Source organism: Pocillopora damicornis, chromosome 12 (genome assembly GCF_964200805.1).
Source record: "Pocillopora damicornis chromosome 12, jaPocDami1.2, whole genome shotgun sequence".
Classification (NCBI taxonomy): domain Eukaryota; kingdom Metazoa; phylum Cnidaria; class Anthozoa; order Scleractinia; family Pocilloporidae; genus Pocillopora; species Pocillopora damicornis.
The window spans coordinates 4,240,056-4,255,677 of record NC_142681.1 but is presented as its reverse complement, the minus strand read 5'-3'; the positions used below and the strand labels follow the sequence as shown (position 1 = coordinate 4,255,677).

At 38.2% G+C, this 15,622-nt stretch overlaps 1 protein-coding gene across 2 annotated transcripts; it reads left to right on the top strand.

Annotated features, from left to right (window-relative positions):
* Positions 1-4,707: 4,707 nt before the first annotated feature.
* Positions 4,708-10,108, top strand: LOC149036138 (uncharacterized). Of its 2 annotated transcripts, XM_089190301.1 has the most exons (7): positions 4,708-5,205; positions 5,909-6,031; positions 6,245-6,367; positions 7,036-7,146; positions 7,804-7,926; positions 8,405-8,458; positions 8,579-10,108. In XM_089190301.1, exons 1-7 carry the CDS (start codon positions 5,037-5,039, stop codon positions 9,892-9,894), a joined length of 2,019 nt encoding a protein of 672 aa, XP_089046427.1. In that variant the 5' UTR covers positions 4,708-5,036; the 3' UTR covers positions 9,895-10,108. The 2 variants fall into 2 exon arrangements, with proteins under 2 accessions (XP_089046427.1, XP_089046428.1); XM_089190302.1 differs by lacking the exon at positions 7,036-7,146 and having other exon boundaries at positions 4,710-5,205.
* Positions 10,109-15,622: the final 5,514 nt, after the last annotated feature.

The window sequence follows — 15,622 nt, the reverse complement described above, 5'->3', positions numbered from 1 at the left end:
GAGACGTGTCCGACCATCATCGAAAACCACAAAGTGACAGCACTGGAAACGTCTCTGAAATTTAAAATGCTAGTAAATTGTCTAGTCAAACAGAGGGACAACAATATCAGTGGTGTCAAGTATAACTTGATTTTGTGGTCGTTTAATGCGATATTGAAGATATTGATCATGTAATAAGGAGAACGTAATGTTACTTTGAATATATATCAAGTCTAATTTCATTAAGTGTTCGTTTTAACTTTTCTCGGCGGATATTAGTTGTCTTTATCGACCTTGTCCAATATAAAATTTTTCAAGCTAGTGACGTGAGCAATAACGCTAAACACCGGTTGCGTGTAGTATGCGTGTAGTATGAAATCTTTGATAATTTCTTCCGTTTTACTTTGATTCTTAGTCAAAAATCTGCCGATGTTACGTGTTAATGAAATAAAAAGGGAGAACAAATAAAATGGGTCACCACATGCACAAGGCGACACCAACAGGGAGAACATCAGGGGGTATCAAAGAAAGGGCTTTTGGTCCATGTTAAGGGCGGGCATGCAAAGACTTTAAACTTACTATTTAGGGATAAACAATTATCTGCGAGACGCTCGCATGAAAGCATTATGGAAGCTTGTAATGGTGGATAGCCTTGAGATCAGTTTTATCGATGCAGACAACTTCAGACAAGGAGGTGAACGTTTTTCTTGCGCGAAAGTTCTGAGTGCGGAAGTCTGAGAAATAGACGTTCGTTTCCTGACTAAAACTAACAATAAATCTAGCGAAATCGACATATCCCAACCAACGCCCTGACTCTCCTTCCCAAGCCTTCTCGTTCTGTTTTATACAGATTTATTATGAGTTTAACCTCTGGACACAAAATGTTTGTGGACACAAAATGTTTGTAGAAACAAAGGGGCAGATAGGTCGAAAGTGAGGCTATACAGCATAACCTGTAAACTCAAGGAGGTTTATTCAAATAGAGAGGCAAAGTGCTTAAGAGAGAGTCTAAGAGAGTTTATCCTGTAACCCTTAAAGTTTGTTCAAATAAAGAAGCAAAATAGCTTTTAAGAGTGTTTAATAAAATGGCAACAAATTTGAAAGAAAATGAAGTCTCCGTATAGGGAGGGAGCATAGTTTCATTAAAAAATTTATTTTTGACAATTTGAGTCGCTTTGGTTTAAAATAGATCAGCATTAAATCAACTATATTTCTACTTGCTTTTTTTAAACGAATAGAACATACTTAATGGCCGCATTCAATCTACACAAACTATTAAATAAGTATACAAAATTAAGTTATTTCAAAGACAACAGGAACTTAAATCAAGTCAACAAAATGCATCAGTTCAAGGTAATTCCGTGATGAGAATGGAATAACACAACTTGATATGAACAATAGTGTTTGGGGAAGCTGTAGACCTGTTGTTTAGTGGCCTAGTTTGAGGCTTCCCCGAGACAATACCCTCTGTCCTTTGAACTTTCTCAGTTCAGTTGCAAAAGTGGCATTGTCTCACACAACTGTCGGTTTTTCTGTCTTGAGGGCCTTCTCTGAGTTTTTATCTCGTGTAATGACGCAGTCTATTGATGGCTTTTCTTAACGATATGCCTGTTAAAGATTCGACACTTTTATCGTAATTACCAGTATTGTATTTTACTTCACAGCGTTTTTGTCTAATTTGAAACTTCAGGAAAAAGAAACAAAAAATCCCGTGCCGTTTCCTAACCTTAAGAGGAAGATAATGTAAGCAAATAATAATATTGAAGAGAAAAATCATCTGAGCGAAATCTGGTTTTTTTTGGGGGGGGTTGTTTTTTTTTTGTTTTTAAAAGATCATTTGAATCCCTCAATATTCTTTTACTAAGAACCGCCTACCGTAGTGCCGGGCAGGATGCAATTTCAACAGTCGTTTCTTTGACAGATTTCAACTTTCAGTGACTTGATACAGCTAATACAGTACCCTTTAATACACTACATGCTACCCTTCACATCAGTTGTCGGGTCAAACCATGCGGCTACATGTATCACCAAGAAAATGCTGATATATGAATGCACGTGCTCAATAAAGGAAGTACTAAACTGAAATTGCATTAAACTCAGGATCAGTTGCCCGTAGTTTGAAAAATGGATGTTTTCAGAGGTTGATGTCTATATGGAGATAAACATATACATTGTGAAACAAAGTTACGACGATTGAAATTCGCCTTAATTGTCATTTTCCGAAAACTTAACCTAAACTCCTCAAGGCGTAGTGACACGTCTTACCATACCACAGCCAACGTTTTTCTTAAACTTGATGTTAGAACATTCTGCAAAAAACCCAAACTGCATGTAACCAAGCGAATTGGATATTACACCACACAAACGGACGAGGCTCTTTTTTTCCTTTTTGGTATCTAGGGAAGTAGAGATGAAAGCACTTAGCGTGTCATACATCTATAAAAAGTAATATCACCGAGTGCTCATGTACAGAAACTTGTACTCAGCAGATAGTAGCTTTCATAGTCCAACATAAAACTTTGGTTCGAGTAAATAACATAAGTAATGTTACTTTACTACTGTTATGTGTTGTGTGGAACTTTGACCAACCAAAACTGAATCAAATCGTAACGCTTCAATAAATCAAATTGCAGCGACTGCTCTAATTTGCGTCATTCTTATGCAGAGCAATTTTTGCTGGTAGTATTTAGAACAGTCAACACTGATCGAAGGTAAATGACATCTATGAAGTTCTTCCTCCTGATATTGAAGCCCTTCTTTTGTAATAAAGTGTTTCTGTTTCGGTGAACACGAGGGCAGAAATTTTGAGAAACTAGACGTTACTGAGGAAACAATGTAATTGGCAAAATATCCGCCCGAACAACTCAGTCCCGTGACTCGACGAGCTGATATTTTTCATTTGTAGTAGGAGGGATCTTGATGAGGTCTTTTTCGCTCTGGTGAAATTTTGAAAACAAACAAGGAATGGAATAGCCTAATCTTAGAATGGCCATGCGGGACTTCCCTACATTTTAGTTTTCCAGCGTATCACTGAGGACCCAGGTGTTACAGACTAGCATGCAGGCAAATATACGTAAAAAGAGACTTCCGACTGTCGCTGTTTTTCTCTGGCCAGCTCAAAAGGCTGCCAATTGAATATCATGATAACTTAATATACAAATATTTCATAGATTTGACCAGTAACTTCTAAAGGCTATGGAGATAAATAGGAAGATTGAGAAAGCAAAGTTTAACTAAAATAAAGGCTCTGTTCACGCAAATAAATGAAACCTAGTTTCAGCAATAGTTCAGATACAGTGTATTTGTACTGTTTGAATTTATTTAACGGGAACAAGATCGAAGTTATAGTGGCAAAATACCTACTTGTCTATTTTTATCGACAAGAACATCGGCCGTAACAACAAAGAAATTTTCACATGCTCTTATTTTAGCATGTACATCCTGGCCTTGATTGCTAGACGTTCGACTAACATTATCTTGGGTGGGCGGCAAATAAAAGCTACAGGCTTTCACGGCGTTCGTACATGATCTGGATTAATGCCATTCTTGACTGATTCGACCCACTCGGCCTCAGCATCCTATGCAAACTTCCTGATTACCTAAACCCGTATCTGTCAGTTAGCGGAGGGCTCGAGAAAATGACATGGTTCTTGTTAGTCTTTAACGTAATTGCGATGTTTAGGCATGTTTAAGACACGGTCTCCACCAGTGAATGCTGGAGGATAACTTGGTTCTTTAGTCTTGGAGTCTTAGATACTTCATTTGAGTACTAAGCATGTGCAGTGAGATAGTTTATCGATGTTTTCTACTGACCTACCCGCAAGATTGTAAAAACTGTCGATCTTGCAAGATATTCCCACCACACGGATAATGTACGTCACCCAATTTCAGTCATCTGGGATGAATACTATTTCACATATCAATCTAGAGTAAAACGAAGGAGAAAACTAGTGTTATTTTCACACTTTAATAGGAAAATGATCCAACCATGTCAAGAATCTTGAAAAAAGGCATTTCATCATAAGTGAAGTCCGATATGTTTTATGAATACCTCCCTGGCTCTCATATATTGACGTTAAATCAAAATAAATTGAGTCAAATCTTGAAGTTCAAATGGGGCCTAAGTCGAGAGCCACCCTTGAACTTCAACATTTTTACGAAAAATGTTGCAGTAGGACAACAGGTACGGATAACTCAAATGTTTTTTTTTTTTACTACATCCAAGTAAACAACCTGAACCACAAATTTCTCCAGCCCCTCACGTCCGTTTAGCTCGCACTTTATAGTATCGTGAGTGGTGACAGGAAGGCTATGGAACTTGAGACACATCACATATACCAGCACATACGACAACCGTTCATTTCTTTCCTTCTGAGCAATTAGGTTTATTGGAGAATCTCTCCATCGCTAGTAAGAAACTCCTGACGTTACATTCACAGAGGAAATAGATACCTTCCAATTAAATAGCATTTACAATTGCATAAAAATTTTTGGTAATATTGTGGTCTTGTCATTCCCATCTACGTCAATGAATCTTACCGATCATGTATTTGCCTATGTTTTGAGTCCAATGTCGTAGGCGTTTCTTCATCCTCTTTGACAGACGTTTCTAATATTCCAACATAATTGTTGTGAAACAATTTTCGTATCATCCATGTTGACTCGCTATCATAAGTGTCTCACAGAAAAAGAGACCTTTTTCTACTCTAACCATTATTGTACACCAACATGTAAATCAAAGGAAACTTGAAGTTGTGACGATAGTAAAACCCAGACGACAAGACAAACATTCGCAACATTCATATTTTCGGAGAGTGGCCATGCTTATCGAAAACACGGATGTTCGCGTCATTCAAGAGCCACTTCTTAATCTCTTTCAATTCGGCTAAATATAAGAATGAATTTTTTATTAAAAAGATATTGCTTTATTCTTTCAAAATTCTCTACCACCTAGACAATCAGACCACCCCATTCAAGTGCTATTTTGGAATTTTTCGAACAGCATAAAAAGGGAGGGAGTTTGAGCAATAGCTACATCGTCCGATAGCGGTACAACCATGGTTAAAGTTCAGCGCTTCCTCGCTGTTTTACTGGCAGTTGTAGCTGTCGTAAATGCTGAAACCTTTGAAGATAATGCAGATAATCCTGAAGAGGTGGTAGCGAAATCCGAGCTTCTAAACTTAAATGAAGGTTTAGAAAATCCTGCTGATCAAGTAGAGTACAAAGGTATGAAAATTGACCTTTTCTTTAAAAAAATCTTTAAAAAGATAAGACAGTAACTTAATTCAGTCTCCCACGAATGTGCTTCCGAGACGAATGGTTTCTCACTAGTTTTAATTTCACGCACTATTTACAATATTTTAATTTTTTGTGTTATATAAAATTAAACTGTTCCAAGCTTATAAATGTGGGAGGTGGGTGCACAAAAAATAATATTCGATGGATGAATTTTAAATCTTTTTTGTATCGACAAGATGTAGATCTTACAGTGTAGTCTGTGCGAAATAAGAAGTCAAAAGAGCAGCGTTAATTTCAATTCGAGGTTTTTCTTCGAGTTTTGTGAGGCTTAATTGTTTTTGTACTCTTTGCTTCTTTACATCTGTTTTCCCGTTTTTATTATCTCACTGGACGTGATGTACAGTTTCAGATTTCTATTCAGTATGATTGTAACCGTTCTTCCTTTAAAGAACTTTCTCTCTAGCCTCAAGCCTTCCTTTTCAAATGAATATATATCTTAATAACTTTAAATTAACATGTGTGTATGCTAGACTAAGAAAGATGGAGTAACCTCGACCACAAGTTTCTCAAATAATAGTGATTATACATTCCACAATCAACCACTCAATCAATCAATGAGGTAATCGGTTAAGAGTGCAATCAATGAGTCATTCAGTCACTCATCCATGTTAACAACTTGATACTCATTCAGCCGAAGACAGCGAAGAAGCGGAAGAAGAACAACTAGAAGATGCTCCTATCGAACGAGACACCATGAAAGAAGAAACTCTATACGAGGCCACCGAGGATGACACTCAGAAGGAGAGTGACCCAGGTGGGGTAAAACACCTTTCTAAAACTAAAGCACGACGTAGGCAAAAAAGATGTTGGAACTATTCTCTTGATAGGAGAAATCTTAAATTCATTTTTCCGATTACATCATGCCACTGAAATTTCTCTTCAATCGCTAAGTTTAAAATATACCATTTTGCTTCGTTTCTATCAATCATTCGATCAGTGATTTCTATAAATATAACTACTCTTTCAGGCGAAGACAGCGAAGAAGCAGAAGAAGAACAACTAGAAGATGCTCCTATAGAACAAGACACCATGAAAGACGAAATTTCATACGAGGCTACTGAGGATGATACTCGGGAGGAGAGTGACCCAGGTGGGGTAAAACACGCTTCCAAAACTAAATCATGATGTTGGCAAAAAAGACGTTGTAACTATTCTTCTGATGGGAAAAATTATAGTCGCTAACTATATCCGTTGCTAAAGGAAAAACATAAATTATTTACACTTGACTTTTAAGAGTTCTTGTGAAGTTGACGTTTCATATTTGTGTAATTACGTTAAACGTATAGTACTTTTACAAAAACAAAATTCCCCTGGTTGGAATGAGGAGGTCATCAATATCTCAAAATGTTACCCCATGAGTCAACGATTCTACGGACATGTACGTTCATTCAAAGTATCCCTCGCAAGTAGTTCGTGGAAGTTGTTCTTCTGCCATGAAAAACAAGAACTGGGAGGTGCATTCATGTACAACACGGTTTCCTTGAATCACAATGACCACATTGCAAGCGTAACAATTGACAAATAACCTCCACTAACCAAACGTCGCAGCTATTAATTAAAATAATATATTTAGTCTCAAATGTTTTCTGAAGATAAGCTTTGATATACAGCTTTATCAACTCAGTTAACAAAACTAAATTAGAGATATAGAAAGCCTTTTAAGGCTTAAAGGAGCCATACTGATTGATACCTCGTTCTCTTTTTAACATCTGTTTTGCGTTTCTGTACGTTCATGTTAATAACTTAGCACTCTTTTAGCCGAAGACAGCGAAGAAGCGGAAGAAGAACAACTAGAAGATGCTACTATAGAACAAGACGCCGTGAAAGATGAAACTTCATACGAGGCTACTGAGGGGGAAAGTGACCCAGGTGGGATAAAACACCTTTCCAAAACTAAAGCATGATGTTGGCAAAAAAGATGTTGACACGATTCTTCTGATGGGAAAAATCATAGTTGCTAACTATATCCGTTGCAAGGGAAAAACATAAATTATTTACACTTGACTTTTAAGAGTTCTTGTGAAGTTGACGTTTCATATTTGTGTAATTAAGTTAAACATATAGTACTTTTACAAAAACAAAATTCGCCTGGTTCGAATAAGGTCATTAATATCTCAAAATATAACCCCATGAGTCAATGATTCTACGGACATGTACCTTCATTCAAAGTATCCCTCGCAAGTAGTTTGTGGGAGTTGTACTTCTGACATGAAAAACAAAAACTGGGAGATCATTCATGCACAACACGGTTACCTTGAATCACAATGGCCACATTGCAAGCGGAACAATTGACAAGTAACTTCCACTAACCAAACATCGCCGTTATTTATGAAAATAGTATATATAGTCTCAAATGTTTTCTGAAGATAAGCTTTGATATACAGCTTTATCAACTCAGTTAATAAAACTAAATTATCTAGAGATATAGAAAGCCTTAAGGAGCCATACTGATTGATACCTCGTGCTCTTTTTAACATCTATTTTGCGTTTCTGTACGTTCATATTAACAACTTAATACTCTTTTAGCCGAAGACAGCGAAGAAGCGGAAGAAGAACAACTAGAAGACGCTCCTATAGAACAAGACTCCAGGAAAGAAGAAACTTCATACGAGGCTACTGAGGATGATACTCAGGAGGAGAGTGACCCAGGTGGGGTAAAACACCTTTTTAAAACTAAAGCATGAAGTAGGCGAAAAAGAAGTTGAAACTATTCTCTTGATGGGAGAAATCATAGATTCATTTTTAGGATTACATCATGCCACTGAATTTTCTCTTCGGTCGCTAAGTTTAAAATGTACTATTTTGCTTCGTGTCTATCAATCATTCGATCAGTGATTTCCATAAATATAACTACGACCAAGAATGTCCTGTAGCTCACGAGAGGAGTTTATGAATTGGAATACGCCTAATTTTCCGTTGGAGAACTGGGATTTAAGGCTGGGAATTTCATGGAATAGTTTGCTAGAAACCCGGTTCGATTATCTAATTTTTTGGCAATATTTTCCATTTTCTTCAGAGGATAATATTACCGAGACAATTAATAGTAATTTTTAGGGATTTGATGTTCTAGTCTAGAAACAATTCGATATATTGTGGATGAGTAATTTTTTCTTTAAATTCCCAACAGAAAACAGTGAAGAAAACGAGGAATTGGCCGAAGAGCAAGATGAAGACTTTTCAGGTAAAAATTACAATTTAAAAATGTATCTTCACTACTGGTGAATCACACCAATTACTTTACTCCTTCTTGAGCAATAATTGTTTGCAAAACGAACCACTTGCTCCTTCTTCGTTTCATTAGATTCAGACCGAGAAGAGGATTTCTTAGACATGCCAAAGGAAGACATTGCTTATCGTCCTCCTCTGAAGTGTGGTCTGCGTCCCTACAACCCAAAGACTCACAAATGCTGCATCTACGGAATACTGCGTAAGGTCGTTTCGAGATATGCATCTTGCCCTCGTCCTCCCCCGAAGTGTGGTCTGCGTCCCTACAACCCAAAGACCCACAAATGCTGCATCCGCGGAATACTGCGTAACGTCGTTCCGAGATATGCATCCTGCCCTCATCCTCTCCCGAAGTGTGGTCTGCGTCCTTACAACCCAAGGACCCACAAATGCTGCATCTACGGAATACAGCGTAACGTCGTTTCGAGATATGCATCTTGCCCTCGTCCTCCCCCGAAGTGTGGTCTGCGTCCCTACAACCCAAAGACCCACAAATGCTGCATCCACGGAATACTGCGTAACGTCGTTCCGAGATATGCATCCTGCCCTCTTCCTCTCCCGAAGTGTGGTCTGCGTCCCTACAACCCAAAGACCCACAAATGCTGCATCCGCGGAATACTGCGTAACGTCATTCCGAGATATGCATCCTGCCCTCATCCTCTCCCGAAGTGTGGTCTGCGTCCCTACAACCCAAAGACCCACAAATGCTGCATCCGCGGAATACTGCGTAACGTCGTTCCGAGATATGCATCCTGCCCTCATCCTCTCCCGAAGTGTGGTCTGCGTCCTTACAACCCAAGGACCCACAAATGCTGCATCTATGGAATACAGCGTAAGGTCGTTTCGAGATATGCATCTTGCCCTCGTCCTCCCCCGAAGTGTGGTCTGCGTCCCTACAACCCAAAGACCCACAAATGCTGCATCCGCGGAATACTGCGTAACGTCGTTCCGAGATATGCATCCTGCCCTCATCCTCTCCCGATGTGTGGTCTGCGTCCTTACAACCCAAGGACCCACAAATGCTGCATCTATGGAATACAGCGTAACGTCGTTTCGATATATGCATCTTGCCCTCGTCCTCCCCCGAAGTGTGGTCTGCGTCCCTACAACCCAAAGACCCAAAAATGCTGCATCCGCGGAATACTGCGTAACGTCGTTCCGAGATATGCATCCTGCCCTCATCCTCTCCCGAAGTGTGGTCTGCGTCCTTACAACCCAAGGACCCACAAATGCTGCATCTACGGAATACTGCGTAAAATCGTTTCGAGATACGCATCTTGTCCTCGTCCTTCCCCAAAGTGTGGTCTGCGTCCCTACAACCCGAAGACCCAGAAATGTTGTGATCGTCGAATACTTGTTTCCATATATGGTAGTTGCCCTCTGAAGTACTAGTGGTTTCTTAAAATCCAGTGATCTACAAGGTACCTTGACCAGAGAGTCAACGAATTTTTCCTCGTGAGAGTTTACATAAAAAGTAACAATATGGGTAAAGCTGCACTACTAAAAGTAAAACTTATGAGCAATTAATATGCTAATCTAACGACGATGCTCATGTTAAAGACTTTTATGTAATGTTCGGTTGAAATAAACTTAAATGCTTTCCTCATTAATGTGTTGTTGCTGTCATAGAAATGAGGGGTTTCCCCATCAAATTTTGCTTGCACAATTTCCTTAGAATCATTCCTTCGTCTCGTTACTCACGTCATTTCGTTTTTACATGCAGCTCTGAATTTGTAGCTGCCTTAAGGTTTAGCTTTCCTTGGTCTATAAGCGTGTGAACATTAAATGGCTGAGAAATTAACCTCAGCACTAACCTGGTAGAGATCACTAACCTGATTCTAGTCCTTCTCTTCTGGCCCTTTGTTAGCGAGCAAAGACAAGTTATGCTATTAACTGAACATGGCTGAACACAGTTTTGAGTGCGTCGTGGTTTTCAATTGGTGGGAGACATCGTGCTAAGAGTCAAACAATAAAAAAAAATATCCCTTACACAAGAATGACTCAATTTTAGTTTCATGTGGGTTGTTTTTCCTTGAAAACTATATATATATATATATATATATATATATATATATATATATCAATCTGAAGCTTAAAAATGTGGAATCAGAAGAAATGATTACCTTGAAGAATAAACTACACAGTGGAAATCAGCGGTTGATGGAGTGCGAAAACGTGCGAGGCTTTTTCAACATTCCGATCGGTTTTCGAGGAAATCATCATTGAACACGGCAGAGGGAGAAGTATTTGCACACCAGTAGCCATCGCGGTCAAACCGCCACCTAATAAAACACGAGCTTCAGAGCTTCGGACTCCTAAAGATTCTAAATAAAAATAGCATTTTGTGATTCGAGGAAGATGTGTTATGTGCAGTCAACTCTCAAGTCGTAAAAGGGAAAGAGAGGTCTAAGAAAAAAAAGCGCTAACCAGCGTAAGAGCAGAGAAGAAGGAAAGACTAAAGGCGAAATCAGCGGCCAAATCGATCAACCGGCGATCCCAAATACAACAAAACGTGGCGATGAATTTACTCGGGTCTCTAAAAGGTTTTTTTATCCACCGTCAAACCTCTTTCAACAAAATATACCTATCATTGTAACTGGAGTCCCTTGGATAAACTTTGTCGCGAAAAAGCAGAGAAGTAGCTTACCCTCAATGTCCTTAATGTGACAAAAACAACTTTTAGCTATATATTAATTAATCTCTAGAACAGTTTTTCCTCGACATCTCACTAACATTTAGTGATCTTAAATTATTTTTCCACAAAACTGCAAAGAAATATTTTAGCTGGAGAATGAGTGAAGACAGTTTTTCTCGCAAAATTCGGCCCCTGAAGGTCTGTAAAATCTTAACGCGATCATTTAGGGTCCTACATTGAGATTGTCTCGCGGGGTCAGTTTTAAGGATCATTCGTGTTCAGGGATCATTTGCAGTCCTGGGATGCTTAACAGAGCAGCATGGTACAACTTCCATGTTATCTATCGCCACGGAAAACCTTTCTTCCTCTACACTCTAACATCGATATGTATACTCTCCATATTGTTCTTTGTACATTTCCTAAGGTGCAGACAAAGAGAATTTGTTTAAAAATGAAGAGCCTCTTTGGTCTTTAGTTAATTTACTTTATTTTCGTGACTTTAATGTCTGACTTAGGGGTGGTACTGTAAGGAGAGATAAGATGCTAGTCACTCCTCAAAGGGTCAATGAGTCAATTACTTGGAGGTTTTAATTTTGAAAGTAGAGTCTCAGTGAGCAGTGAAGAGACGTGTCTGACCATCATAGAAAACTACAAAGTGACAGCACTGGAAACGTCTCTGAAATTTAAAATGCTAGTAAATTGTCTAGTCAAACGGGAGAACAACTATATCAGTGGTGTCAAGTATGATTTGATTTTGCAATCGTTCACTAAAACATTATTGATCATGTAATAAGGAGAACGTGATGTTCCTTTGAATATACATCAAGTCTAATATCAGTGAGTGTTAGTTTTAACTTTTCTCGGCGGATATTAGCTGTTTTTGTCGACCTTGTCCAATATAAACTTTGCAAGCTTGTGACGTGAGCAATAATGCTAAACACCGGTTGAGTGTAGTATGGAACTCTTGGTCTTGTTCTGTAGAACTGAAGCATAAGTGCATGAAATTTCTTCTTCTGCTCGCATGGATTGTAGAATCGAATCTAAACTGCTGTGATTGTATAAATTTATGCTTCACTAATTTAATTAAAAGTTACCACCTAAATGAACGATAAGCCAGAGGTTTAGATTACCGACTGAAAAAAAAAAGAGCAAATCAGTCGACGACTGTAATATGTCATTTGATGATGAGGGAGGGAACTTGATTTAATATTTGATAATTTCTTCCGTTTTACTTTTTTTCTTAGTCAAAAATCTGCCGATTTTATGTGTTAATGAAATAATATACAAAGGGAAAACATCAGGGGACAAAGAAAGGGCTTTTTGTCCATGTTTAAGGCGGGCATGTCAAGACTTTAAAAGTACTATTTATGGATAAACTATTATCTGAGACGCTCGCAGGAAAGCATTATGGAAGCTTTGTAATGGTGGATAGCCTTGAGATCAGTTTTATCGATGCAGACAACTTCAGAAAATGAGGGAAATCGTTTTTCTTGCGCGAAAGATCTAAGTGCAGAAGTCTAAGAAACATGCAGACGTTTGTTTCCTGACTAAAACTAATAATAAATTTAGCGAAATCGACATATCCCAACGCCCTGACTCTCCTTCCCAAGTCTTCTCGTTCTGTTGTATACAGATTTGTTATGAGCTTAACCTCTTGACTCAAAATGTTTGCAGAAACAAAGAGGCAGATAGGTCAAAAGTGAGGATAACATAGAGCATAACCTGTAAACTCGAGGAGGTTTATTCAAATAAAGAAGCAAAGTGGTCGAGAGAGAATATAACCTGTAAACTCAAGAGGTTCGTTCAAACAAAGAGACAGATTGATAAGAGTGTTGATTAAAATGACAACAAATTTGAAAGAAAATCTTCATACAGGAAGGGAATATAGTTTCCTTAAAAAATGTATTTTTTAACAGTTTGAGTAGCTTTGGTTTAAAATAGGTCAGCACTATATCGGCTATATTTCTACTAGGTAATTTAGTGTTAACAACTGGGTTGAAAACGTAAATTAGCCACCGTAAAGAGTAAAAAAGCTGACGTTTCGAGCGTTAGCCCTTCGTCAGAGCGATTTCTAATCGCTCTGACGAAGGGCTAACGCTCGAAACGTCAGCTTTTTTACTCTTTACGGTGGCTAATTTACGTTTTCAACCCAGTTGTTAACACTAAATTACCTGCTTTACTCTCCCACCGACGCAGCACCACAGTTTCTTTAGAAACTTACCCCTTTATATATTTCTACTAGTTTATTTAAAAGGAGTAGAACATACTTAATGGCCGCATTCAATCTACACAAACTATAAGATAGGCATACAAATTAAGTTAGTTAACTTAATTAAGTTAATTGATTTGAACAATAGTGTTTGGGGAAGCTGTAGACCTGTTGTCTGGTGGCCTAGTTTGAAGCTTCCCCGAGACAATACCCTCTGTCCTTTGAACTTTCTCAGCTCAGTTGCAAAAGTGGTATTGTCTGGCACAACTGTCGGTTTTTCTGTCTTGAAGACCTCCCCTGAGTTTTTATCACGTCTAATGACGCAGTCTATTGATGGCTTTGCTTAACGATATGCCTGATAAACATTCGACACTATTATCGTAATTACCAGTACTATATTTTACTTCACAGCTCTTTCGTTTAATTTAGAACTTCAGGAAAAGAAAGGAAAAATCCCGTGCCGTCTCCAAACCTTAAGAGGAAGATAATGTAAGCAAAGAAATAATTTTGAAGAGAAAAGTCATCTCAACGAAATCTGTTTTTTTTTTAAATTTTTTTTGTTTTTGTTTGTGTTTTCTAAAAGATAATTTGAATCCCTCAATATAGATTCTTTTACTAGGAACCGCCTACCGTAGTGCAGGGGAGGATTCAATTCCAACGGTCGTTTCTTTGACAGATTTCAACTTTAAGTGACTTTTAATACAGTTAATACAGTACCCTTCAATACACTACATGCTACCCTTCACATCAGTTGTCGGGTCAAACCATGCGGCTACTTCAATATGCTAAAATATCACCAAGAAAATGCGGATATATGAATACACATGCTCAATAAAGGAAGTACTAAACTAAAATTGCATTAAACTCATGATCATGGATGTTTTCAGAGGTTGATGTCTATATGGAGATGTACATATATACTGTGAAACAAAGTTACGATGATTGAAATTCGCCTTAATTGTTATTTTCCAAAAACTTGACCCAAACTCCTCAAGGCGTAGTGATACACGTCTTACCATACCGCAGCGAACGTTTTTCTCAAACTTGATGTTAGAGACATTCTGCAAAAAACCCAACCTGCATGTAACCGAGCGAATTGGATATTACACCACACAAACGGACGAGGCTCTTTTTTTCCATTTTCATTGGATGTAAGCGTATCTAGAGAAGTAGAGATGAAAGCACTTAGCGCGTCATGCATCTATAAAAAGTAATATCACCGAGTGCTCATGTACGGAAACCTGTTCTCAGCAGATATTAGCTTTCATAGTCCAACATAAAACTTTGGTACGAGTGCATAACACAAGTAATGTTACTTAACTACTGTTATGTGTTATGTGGAACTTTGAACAACCAAAACTGAATCAAATCGTAACGCTTCAATAAATCAAATTGCAGCGACTGCTCTAATTTGCGTCATTCTTAGCAGAGCAATTTTTACCGGTAGTATATAGAACAGTCAACACTGATCGAAGGTAAATGACATCGATGAAATTCTTCCTCTTGATATTGAAGCCCTTCTTTTGTAATAAATTGTTTCTGTTTCGGTGAACACGAGGGTAGAAATTTGGAGAAACTAGACGTTACTGAGGAAACAATGTAATTGGCAAAATATCCGCCCGAACAACTCAGTCCTGTGACTCAACGAGCTGATATTTGTCATTTGCAGTAGGAGGGATCTTGATGAAGTATTTTTCGCTCTGGTGAAATTTTGAGAACAAACAAGGAATGGAAAAGCCTAATCTTAGAATGGCCATGCGCGACTTCCGTACATTTTAGTTTTCCAGCGTATCACCGAGGACCCAGGTGCTACAGACTAGCATGCAGACAAATATACGTAAAAAGAGACTTTTGACTGTTGCTGTTTTTCTCTTGCCAGCTCCAAAGCCTGCTTATTGAATATCATGATAACTTAATATACAAATATTTCATAGATTTGACCAGTAACTTCTAAAGGCTATGGAGATAAATAGGAAGATTGAGAAAACTAAAATGAAGGCTCTGTTCACGCAAATAGATGAAACTTAGTTTCAGCAATAGTTCAGATACAGTGTATTTATACTGTTCGAATTTATTTAACGGGAACAAGATCGAAGTTATAGTGGCAAAATACCTACTTGTCTATTTTTATCGACAAGAACATCGGCCGTAACAACAAAGAAATTTTTACATGCTCTTATTTTAGCATGCACATCCTAGCCTTGATTGCTAAACGTTCGACTAACATTATCTTGGGTGGGCGGCAAATAAAAGCTACAGGCTTTCACGGCGCTCGT